This window comes from Equus przewalskii, chromosome 20 (genome assembly GCF_037783145.1).
Source record: "Equus przewalskii isolate Varuska chromosome 20, EquPr2, whole genome shotgun sequence".
Classification (NCBI taxonomy): Eukaryota; Metazoa; Chordata; class Mammalia; order Perissodactyla; family Equidae; genus Equus; species Equus przewalskii.
In genome coordinates, this window is record NC_091850.1 from 11,683,206 (window position 1) to 11,695,039 (window position 11,834).

The window sequence follows — 11,834 nt, forward strand, 5'->3', positions numbered from 1 at the left end:
TCGGTGGCCCAGGGTTTCCTGGTTCGGATCCTGGGCGCAGACATGGCACCGCTCATCAGGCCATGCTGAGGCGGCGTCCCACACAGCACAACCAGGGGGACCTACAACTAGAATATACAACCATGTACTGGGGGGCTTTGGGGAGAAGAAGAAGAAAAGAAAAAAAAAAAGCAGCTTGGCAACAGATGTTAGCTCAGGTGCCAATCTTAAGGAAAAAAAGAGGGCCAGCCAGGTGGTGCAGGGGTTAAGTTCGCACATTCCGCTTCTCGGCGCCCGGGGTTCGCTGGTTCAGATCCCAGGTGCGGACATGGCACCGCTTGGCAAGCCATGCTGTAGTAGGCGTCCCACGTATAAAGCAGAGGAAGATGAGCACGGATGTCAGCTCAGGGCCAGTCTTCCTCAGCAAAAAGAGGAGGATTGGCAGTAGTGAGCTCAGGGCTGATCTTCCTCAAAAAGGAAAAGAATGCTAAAGAAACAAAGTCCTAAAGAAATAGGGAAAACATACGAAAAAAAGTCCTCACTCACATACAACAATCAGATTACAAATTTCTGGTATTTAAGTTTCAGGAGCTTATTTTATGACAAATATTTATAAAAACTATAACCATCATCTTTGCAGAAATGAGTTAACCTAAAGTGGGAGCAGGAGCAAAGGTTCAGCGTAACCAAACACAGCACTGCCTCCAACCTGCATGGGTCTTTACCAAGGAGGACCAAGAGCAGCACTGCCAGTGGCTCCGGGCCCTGCCCTCCATGCGGAAACTCCAAAACATCATACTGCACTTATAAAGCTGCTGGTCACTGTCGGCAAATATTTAATAGGGACAACATGGCACATACAGCATCCTAAATTATACTTATGTAATGATGTAAGAGAATTTAAATCTTGCTTCTGTGGATTCATTCCACACGCCATCTTCTTATGCATATTTTTTGTGCAATACTGTCCAACATTAGAGATCTGACAACATTAGAGATCTAACCGTGAAAAATGCTTTAAGTAAACAGACAGACTGTTAAATAAGGCAAGATCAGGCAGTGAGTCGCCTGAATTTTAAGTACATTAATTCATTAAATGAGCTTCCAATTTACCCGATCAGCTTATTCACTTAGTAAGAATTTAAATGTACTGACAGGTTCTACTGTATCCTTCCAATTAACATCCTTCCAACAAACCATCTCCTTCAAAGAATATTAAATCTTTTTACCAACAACAGGAGATAGCATAATTTTTAATCATAACATTTAAAAAGGGCCTTAAAATGAGATAAATATATAATTTCTTAAATATACTTGGAGAGGTTATCTTTACTGCATACATACCAAAATTAGATCTAACCTACAAGTTATTCTTCTTTCAAAAGTTGAAAACATCGGATGGAAGAGCCAGCCCTGATGGCCTAAGTGGTTAAAGTTCAGCACGCTCCACTTCAGCAGCCCAGCTTCGGTGTCCGGGCACAGAACCACACCACTTGTCTGTCAGTAGCCATGCTGTGGCGGCGGGTCACACAGAAGAACCAGAACTTACAACCACACACAACTACATACTGGGGATTGCGGGGGGAGGCGGGAGGGGGAAGTCTGGCAACAGATGTTAGCTTAGGGTGAACCTTCCCCTGCAAAAAGAAACAAAACAAAACAGAAACAGAAGACATTTGATTGAAGATGATCAAAATCACCCACATAACCATCCTCCAAAGCTAAAATTCATTCATAAAATGCGTTTTTAAAACGTATTTTTTCAAGTCAAATTTTAAAAATACACATTAAAAATCAGAGCTATGATCAGAATTTAAAATTCTGGCCACTGTGAAAGTCACTCTAGAAAGTAGCAATAGACTATAAACCTAAAGATGAACCTTCTAGAACAGTTAATGATGATGCATCACAGGCAGTATTACTCAGAGGGTAAGACTCCCAGCCAGAGAGGCTGTGTCTAGCTCCATCATTTACCAGCCTGTGTGACCTTGGGAGAAAGTTCCTTGCCCTCTTTTCCCATGCTCCAGTTTTCTTATCTGTAAAATGAGAATAATAAGAATACCTACCTCACAGGGCTGTTAAAAAATACGAAGTGCCTTGAACAGTATCTGGAACATGGGCAAGTGCTAAAAGCATTAACTGCTGTTATTACTATTACTATGAGTAAATGTTGTTGCGACAGTAGTAAGAGGCTCCCCGTAAATCACCTTCAGCTCAGTGAAGAAACACCCCAAACCATACAAAAGGTCTTTAAAAAGTCAGTTAGGTCACTAAAGTTCTGAGGCCACATCAATTACGTGAAAGAAGTGTATCTCGGGGTTATGTACATATTCTTTTCTGGCGATGAGGATGGGGGACAATGAAAAACGTACAAAAACAGGTCAAATACACTACTGGCTAAGTTTTCATAAATAAGCTAAATTCAGAACAGTCAAATTTCTTACTGGGTATTAACTTTTGTTGTTCTGCATAAGCACTCTAAACTTCCAGTAAATTCTTTATTACATGTGTGTAATATAATTCCCTACAGTTAGCAATCATAACTAACTTTTCCTGAACTTTAATCTCATCTTAGAACATCTGTACAATTTCCAAATGTCCACAAATGTTTTATGTATTTAGCATGCTAGAATCATTGCTCAACTGAAGCCATTAGAATCTGGCCTGAAACAAAAATGCTATCTAGAAATACTTTTATAATATTCACTAAAATGTTAGTCAACAGTCCAGTCAATTTCCATTCAAGAATATTCTTATTCTGATTTCTGATATTTTTCTGAGACTTATCAAACATTTCCAGCAAATTAAGAGGCAGCCCGAGCAGTGGAAAAACAGAGACTCAATGTTTAACTTTGCAATTTACTACGCTTCTCTGGACAAATTACTCAACATGTCTGGGCCTCAGCTGTCTCATCAGCAAAATGGGGGAAGCTGGAAATGATATGTTATCTTTTCATCTCTAAACTCCCCATAGCTCTACAAGTAGATAATAGCTATCATGCAAGAGTATGTTATAAAAACAGCTTCTCATTCGTTAGCGTTTTTTGTTTCTGTTTTTTGGTGAGGAAGACTGGCCCTCAGCTAACATCTATGCCAATCTTCCTCTATTTTGCATATGGGAAGCCACCAACAGCATATCTTGATGAGTGGTATGGAGGTCCACGCCAGGGATCTGAACCCACAAACCCCAGGCCGCCGAATTGGAGCATGTGAACTTAACCACTATGCCACCAGGCTGGCCCATGTTATCATATTTTAAGAAGAAATGGAGGGGCCGGCCCCGTGACCGAGTGGTTGGGTTTGCACACTCCGCTTTGGCGGCCCAAGGTTTCGCCGGTTCAAATCCTGGGCGAGGACATGGCACCACTCATCGGGCCATGCTGGGGTGGCGTCCCACGTGCCACAGCTGGAAGGACCCACAACTAAAAATACACAACTATGTACCGGGGGTGCTTCGGGAGAAAAAGGAAAAATAAAATCTTAAAAAAAAAAAAAGAAGAAGAAATGGAGAGGGCCAGCCCCATGGCCGAGTGGTTGGCTTCGCACACTCCACTTCGGCGCCCAGGGTTTTGACAGTTCGGATCCTGGGCGTGGACACGGCACCACTCATCAGGCCACACTGAGGCAGCGTCCCACATAGCACAACCAGAGGCACTCACAACTAGAATATACAACTACGTACCTCTTCGGAGAGAAGAAGAAGAAGAAAAAAGAAGATTGGCAACAGATGTTAGCTCAGGTACAAATATTTTTTAAAAAAAAGAAGAAATGGAACAGAGCTTATCTGTACACAGAGGTCACTGGAATATGCTTGGGGTAATAATACTCAAATGACACCTGGGTTCACTTGTCTACTTTTGTGGCTCACTTGTGAACATAAGGTAGTTACAAATACATAAATATATGTAAATATATGTACAGATTAGCTTACACAAAACTAGTTATCTAAGAATTCCACAAATATAAAACACTTAGCATACTTCAGCAACACAGTCCACTTAGTATCAGCTGAAAGTCAATCTTTAAGTTCAAAACGAAAAAGCAAATTTTACACTGCATCCTCTCCAAAGCTTGCTTTAGCTACATTTTCTAGATGAAAAAAATAAAGGAAGCATCCCAGTTTTAAAGAACTGAAAACCATGTACAAAGCATATTCTTAGCAGAACACAGGGCACTAAAAGCAAAAACTGGAAAGGTATTCAGGTTTTCTAAACAAATCTAACTAAACACACTTTACTTTTGAGACTCTGGCTAGGACTGAGAAACAAGAGGCTCTTTTCATAGGACAAGACTATGCAACATTTTTCTCCAAATTATCATTTGATACTGATTTCTCAGAAGATGGAGAGTCTTCCCATTCATTTAAAGGAGGAAATGGCTACGGTTTTCTAATTTACAGTAATCCCCAAACATTTACATATGTCAAAAATTAATAAACCAAGAAAATTAAATTAAGGTTTTTTGGTGGTGAGAAAGCACAGTTCTTGAAATTTTATCATAGTAATTTGAAAGGTAACTAAAAATGGTGTGCGGGTTCTCTGTAGTTCATTTCCATTTAAAAAGGCTGCCTATAATCTGCTTTGATTCTAAGATGTTTATACTTACCTATAATCTGCTTTCTTTTCTGGGATATTTGTCCTCTTAAATATAACAGTTGAAGGTCAATAGAAGTTCAAGTCGAATGACTGCCCCTATAAAACTTTCTAACACGACATGAGTTTGTTTTATCACATGTAAATGTAAGCGAGCTTCCAAACATAAAATATCACATTCATTTTGTATCACTTAAGAAAACTGATTTTCTAACACAAAAATATAAAGCATGTAAGTATGCGGAATTAGTACAGATCCAATTGTGTAATTTCTAAAAGGGACAACTTTCTTAAAAGAAAACATCAGCCATTCCTCCACTGCCATCCTGTTCACTGAACATAGTACTAGCTGAAATCACACATTCTTAACTAAACTCTTAATGTAAGTGTGAGCAGAAAAGATATGCTCGCCTGCATCTTTCCAGATGAAGCATTTAGAGTCAGAATTGATAGCAACTGATTACCCATTGTGAAACGAAAAGAGGCCCAGGATAAACATCTTAAAAATCAGCCAGGACACACTTAAGACAATAACGGCTTGAATTGCTCAATTAATTACAATAATTCTTCTATTAAAGGACATGTTCCACAGGCATCCTGATGTTTTCAAAAGAAAAGGCATCAAAGTCTCGCATCTGCAAAAAGGGCGAAATTCAACGCACAGTTGAAATAAAATATGAGGATGGCCTTTTCCTCTTCACGCCGAGGACGTACTCAGAATACAACTGTGTGGCAAGAAATTAAAGACTGAACCAACAGTAGAAATGTTTGTTTCACCCCAGTCTGCAATTCTACCTTCCAGTACTGTTGAAATCTTTTGGCTACAAAAAGTATTCTGTCTCCTGAACACTTCAGATTTCCTCACTGGACCAATACTAACCATCAGAGAACGAAGTAACGTAGCAAATTCCAAGCTTCCTCACCTAAAATTGAAAACTTCCCTCAGATCAATGCTGAGCACATCCGAGGTACGCAGATACTTTCAAAATTCAGTTGTAAGCAAATCAAAAATCTCAGCTCAGAAAGAACAAGAAGAATAAAAAATACATAAACTAGTTTTAAAATTTCTTCTTTTGTGTACTTTCCCTTTAATCAAAAGACAGAAAAAGTGTAGGATCTGAATCAAAATTGTTCTGTATTATTACTTTCATCTTGAAAATGCATTCAATGAAACGCACTATTATCAGTAAACAAAACACCCAATTCTGAAAGTACATTTAGAATCACATCTGTATATATACATATGTAGATAATAATCCCTGGTCTTTGAAGAAAACCAAAATATTCAAAGAAAGGCCAACAAATTAGCCTTCAACAAGTTAGTTTATTAAAACTTTTATCCATTTTAATTCTAATAACGAACCCCTTTCACTGCCTTGCCATCCCCTAAAAAAAAAAAAAAAGCAACTCCTTTTAAAACTCTCCTTCCTTCTCATGCAAAAGACAAAACCCCAGTATTTGTTTAAACATTTCTAGCTTTCAAAATGATTTAGTCACAAATAAGGAAACTGCGTGTTTCAAAACAAAAAAAAATTTCAACGTACACCAGGTCTTCAGAAAGGGGAGACACACACACACACACACAAATACATATACATAAGTTAAAATCAGAAAGATAATTTGTCTAAGATTTTTTATTACAAAAATATATGCTTCTAGTTTTAAGAAATATCCAATCATAAAATAAGCATAAAATGAAAAAGTAAAATTCCCCCTAAAACCCTGCCCATTCGAATACTTGACTGCCCTTCTCCAAAGATACCCACTATTCAATGGGTGTTTGTGTAGCCTTCTAGACATTTTTATGCATCTATATACAAGTCTCTTTTTTGTTTCAAACAGAAATTGCAGCACACTATATGAACAATTTACTTGTTTTTAAATGAAATATTCTGGTCACTTTTTCTTGTCGGTAGACATAAATCTACTTCACTTTTTTATGGTTGCATAATATTCCATCGAGTACTTCTTAACCAGTTCCCTTCTGACAGAAATTTAGGTTGATTCCTGCTTTGCAGTATTGCAAACCACAGTGCAAAGGCATCACTCACTGTAAAGAACACCTCTGGGCACTAACATCAATCTATCTACAGGATAGTGCCTGGAAATGACACAAAAAGATCGTGCCAGTAGCAAGAGAGGCAGCATCCTCTTCTCCCGCCTCCCCAACTCTGGCTACTGTCTACCCATCTTTTTAGCATTCACCAATGTGGTAGATGAAAATGGCATGTCATTTTTACTTGTGCCTCTTTATGTAAGAGTGAAGATGAGTAAGTTTATAATCATTTGCATTTCTTTGTGAAATATGTTGCCTATTTTTTTACTGGGTTATTAATCTCTTTTTTTGTTGTTCTTTTAACAATTTTCAAGAGTTCTCTGTCAGCCTCTGGTGAAACATGCTGCAAATATTTGCCCCAGTTAGCTGTTCAACTCAGTTTATAATGTTTTCAGTTCTATAGAGATCTTTAGATTTTTTTTTTTAACTTATGTCTTCTCTTTTATAATTAGAGTTACAAGTCATATTAAGGAAGCTCTTTCCTAGGCAAAATTTTGGGGAAATTTTTTTATGTGACTTCTAAATCATTACTTAAATGATAGTCAATATTATTTACATACAAATACCTTCAGCCATAGCTCCCTTCCACTATATCACTATTTAACAAAATTAAGCCAACTATGCTTTCTCTAAAACTTCCTATAATCAACTGATGGACAGTTCTGCACCAATTAATATTGCTTACAACTACTACACCAAAAATTTCATTTTTTTCCCCTTTAAATTTCTTTTTTTTTTTAAGATTGGCACCTGAGCTAACATCTGTTGCCAATCTTTTTTTCTTCTTTTCCTTCTTCTTCTCCCCAAAACTCCCCATTCATAATTGCATATTCTAGCTGTAGGTCCTTCTGGTTGTGCTATGTGGGATGGCGCCTAAGCGTGGCCTGATGAGCGGTGCTAGGTCTGTGCCCAGGATCCGAACCTGCGAAACCCTGGGCCACCAAAGCAGAGCGTGTGAACTCAACCACTCGACCACGGGGCGGCCCCAAATTTCTTCTTAAAATCTAACAGTTGAAAAATAATAACTAGCAAGTATGTTTAATTTCTGATTAGTCCCAACTGTCTACCACTCAATCCTTAACCTTCAACAGGGTAAATACAAAGTCCAACAACTCGATTTTCCCTATTGTAGCTATAATTTAGTCATCTCTACAAAAGTCAATGAATACTTCCTGTACAAACAAACTCATAATTTTGCAATACCAGAAAATTTCTTATGATGCTATCAACATAGTATTCTGTTCTTTTCCATTTCAGATCCTGAAGCAAAACAGAGTTCTACCTCAAATCACAAAATTGTAAAATAAGCCTCCTGAGCTAGTATACCAATTCGAACCACCACTTAGTGCTAAATTAGACGGTTAATCTAGCCACTCTCTCCATTCTCCATCAAGGAAAAAAAATCCTGGTCAAAAGTGTCTATCTCCCAGTGCCAGCTGCCAAGCATTTAACAACCTTCCATCTCCAAGCTGACTGGCACAACAAGTAATGCAACTTGGAAGTTAAGGAAATTGGCAGTACTCAAGAGAGGAAAAAAGAATATTTTCCACAATTTGCACAGCACTTGTTTAGCACGTACGTAAGTGTTTCCGAAGGGGTGGTCAACTCTTCAAACTATACGAGAGGCATCACACTACTTCACATCAACCACTGCCAACTCCACTCAGCGGGCTCCTTCCCCTTTGGGGATTATTCAAAAAGTTACTATTTTCTTTTACAACTCACCCAGGACTCTTCACTGATGAAAGCAGGCAAAGCCCACGCTGTGTGTCTGTCTCCTAGAGAAGATTGCATCTTTTATTTATCGCCCCTTGGCTTTATTTTCACAGTGAATTCCTGGCTTAAATGCAATCAGCCAAGAAACCCTCCCTATGTGCTCTCCTGTCATTCCTCATTGCTTACAAGCAGAGTCAAGCACAGAAGGAAAGAAAAAAAATTCAACATTGCCAGCCAAGCCATAAAAATTCACAAACTCTAGTTTGTTATACTGAGAAACCATAGATGTGCTTCAGTCCGTCTCAACCCAGCAGGAAACAAGAAAAAAAAAAGGTATAACTTTAAAGAACGTTAATGTGATTTTTTTTTAAAAAAGGACTGATGGAGAGCCTCAAAAGTGAACGCCCCTCTAGACATATGGAAAGGGTACCGAACCTAGCAAAGGCAACACTGGGGGCTGCCTTTGGAAACAAATGACCAGGCAGAAAATCACGTTTGCAGGCTGCATGAGAATTCAAATTAACCAGATAGGATTTAAACAAGTCTTAATTCTCTTTTGGGGCCCCTCTCCAGACCCCCTCCCGACTCCCAAAGAGAAGGATAAAAGGAACTGACTACAGAAAGAAAAGATTAAATTAAAAATCAGAGACAGTGACGCTTCCAAACGTCTCCCCATTCATTAGGTCCGTGTTCACCACGACAATTTGAAGTAGACAGCAACATGGGGCGGGGGGAGGATATGCAATGGGCAATCAGGAGAAAAATATGGGGAGAGGGGAGTTTCACTATAGCATTGTTCCTTTCAGTCCAGCTCAAACATCCCCGTCGCTACGCTGAAAAAGATATCTAGCCGGAAAAAAACCACTGGGGGGTGGGGGGAGGCCAGGCAAAGCTTTTAAACTCCGTATTTGAGAAAACTCTCATGGTCTGTCAGAGAAAGGAGGGCTGTGCGACTTTAAGTCACAAGTCCTTCTCTCGCCTTTGTCAAATATCTTTTACTTTACAAGCCCTGAAAAGAAATAAAGAGACTCTTTTGTTTGCTTTCCCCTTTTCGGGGGGTGACAGAAAACTGAAAGGGGCACAAATAAACCTGAAAACGAGAACAAAGTGCGGGGTCGTGCCCGGCTGCCGGCGGCCGCCCCGGAGGGACGCGGGAGCGGCCGGGAGCCCCTCCGCCCCGAGCGCCCGCGGCCGCCGGCCGGGAGCGCAGAGCCCGCAACAGCCCCCGCGCCGCGCCCTGGCACGACCACCGGCCGCCCGACGCACCAAACTCCGGCGGCGGCAGCCCCCGGGCCCGCCGCGCCCCGCAGCAAGGGGAAGCGCCCGCCGCTCCTTCCCGGGCTCGCGCCCTCTAATTCGAGGGCGTCCTCCGGGGAGCGGTCCCTCCGGAGAGGGGACCAGCCCGCACCTCCCTCCTGCGCTGCTCCGAGCCCGGGGAGGCGCGCAGGATAAAAGACACTGAATTCCCGGGGTGGCCGGCGGAGCTCGCCTGGGCCAGACCAGACGCCGCAGCGACCCCGGCGCGCCGCGGCGGAAGCCCGTCGAAGCCCGAGAGGAGCGGCCGCCGAGCGGCATCAGAATGTATTCCCCTCCCCTCAAATCGAGGGGGTGGGGGGAGGAGAAAGAAAGAAGACGAGCGACAGACAAGGGGCTAGAGGAGGAAGAGCGCAGAGCGCGGCCCGGCCGCCGGCTCGGCCCCGGCCGGCATTGTCTGTGCGCCCGCGCCCCCTCCCCCGCCCCGCACGGCCCCGCCACACACACCCTCCGCCGGAGCCGGCCGGCCGCCCGCGCCTTTGTCCACAGCCACCCCCCAAACAGGCGAACAGCCCTCCAGGACGTGCTTCCCGGGAGGAGGGCGGGGATCGCAGCGGGCCGGGGGCACCGACACCCACCCCGCCGACCCCGCGGTGGGGCGCGTCCTGCTGATTCATTTCCCACTCGCGCTGGCCCGTCCGGGGAGACAGGGAGCGGGGAGGGGCGGGGAGGAAACGGGCGCTCCGCTCGGGAGGACCGTCCGGGCCGCTGAGGGCACCGAGCCGGGGTGCGGACGCTCGCCGGGCAAAGGGGCTGCCGGCGGGAAGGGAAGAGGAGGGGGCGGCCCCCCCCCAGGGACGGACTGACCGACGGACGGACGGACGGACAGACGACCCCACGGCTGCCCCGTGACTCACCGACTTGCAAGACGTTGTCGACGCAGCCGCTCTCCAGCAGCGCGATGCCCCGGCGGAAGGGCAGCCGTGTCTCGTCGCCGCCGTCCGCCGACCCGGCGGCCCCCACCGACGGGGCCCCGGCCCCAGCGGCGGCGGCGGCGGCGGCGGCGGCGGCGGCGGCCGAGGTGGCGGCCGGCGAGGACGAGGAGCCGCCGCCGCCCGCGCCGCCCGCGCCGCCGCCCGCGCCGCCGGGGCCGCCGCTGTCGTCGCCGGGGCCGCCCGCGGCGCCGCCGCCGGTGTTGAAGGACGAATACATGCAGATCTCCCGCTCGCTGCGGGGGAAGGACCAGTAGACGATGCGGCGCTGCACCGGCTCCGGGATGCGCTCGAAGCGCTCCTCCACGCGCTGGAACGGCCACTTCTCCGCCACCTTGCGCGCCGCGATGTCCAGCAGCGACTCGGGGCTCTGGGTCTTGCCCGGCGGCAGCAGCCCCAGCGCCGCGCCGCCCCCGCACGCCGCCGCCGCCGCACCGCCCGCCCGCGGGCCCGGCCGACAGGCAGAGCTATAGCCGCCACCCGGTCCTCCACCGCCGCTGCTGCCCCCGCCGCCGCCGCCGCCGCCCGGCCGGCAGCAGAGCCGTTTCGCGGGAGGAGGCTGCTGTCCGCGCTCCGCCATGACCGCGCCGCTTCTAACCCGACAGCGGAAGTGCCGGGACCCTATAAACGGCACAAGGAAGCGCGACACGCACACGCCGCCGCGACGCCACGCTGCCATCTAGGGTCCGCCGCTCCTTCTATGGGCACAAGAGGTGGGGCCTCAGTCGTGACGTCGAGGCCGAGGCGGGGCACCGATAGGGGGACCTGGGGCCAGGGGCGGGGCCTATGCAAATCACTGGGCTGAAACATAAATAGAGCACTCGGTGGACACGGGGGTAGCGGGGGCGGCGGGGTTGGCTGCCCGATGGGTTGTGAGAATGTCAGGCTGCTGTGACGCCGGGGGCGGGGCTCAGGCGGGGTTCCCGCGGGAGGGGGCGGGCCGCTGGGCCTGGCCTAAGGTGGGTGGGTCTCTGCGCCCCCTGCCTCCTCACTTCCCCCTCCAATTCCCTGCCTCTCTTTGAAGTCCGGCAAGTGTGGACGCGCCTCGTGGGTCGCAGCCGGGAGGGCAGAGGAGCTGGGAGGTGAGCAAGGGGGAGGGGTCCGGGCTAAATGGGGGGCGGGGCCCGCGGGCCGATGCCCCACCCCCCATCAGAGTCTGCCCGCCGGGGGAAAAGCCTCTGGGCGGAGGAGGCGCTTTCAAAACAAAGAAATGCGGAGTGGAGCCCGGGGGACCGGGGTGGAGAG

General features: G+C 46.3%; 1 protein-coding gene across 1 annotated transcript in view; it reads right to left on the reverse strand.

The window, feature by feature from the left end:
* The window catches only part of ZSWIM6 (zinc finger SWIM-type containing 6), a 184,986-nt gene extending 173,783 nt beyond the window's left edge, over window positions 1-11,203 (reverse strand). The window contains exon 1 of the mRNA XM_070587511.1: window positions 10,515-11,203. Within this exon, the coding sequence (XP_070443612.1) occupies window positions 10,515-11,169 (655 nt within the window). The 5' untranslated portion in view covers window positions 11,170-11,203. The remainder of the gene's footprint in view (window positions 1-10,514) is intronic.
* Window positions 11,204-11,834: the final 631 nt, after the last annotated feature.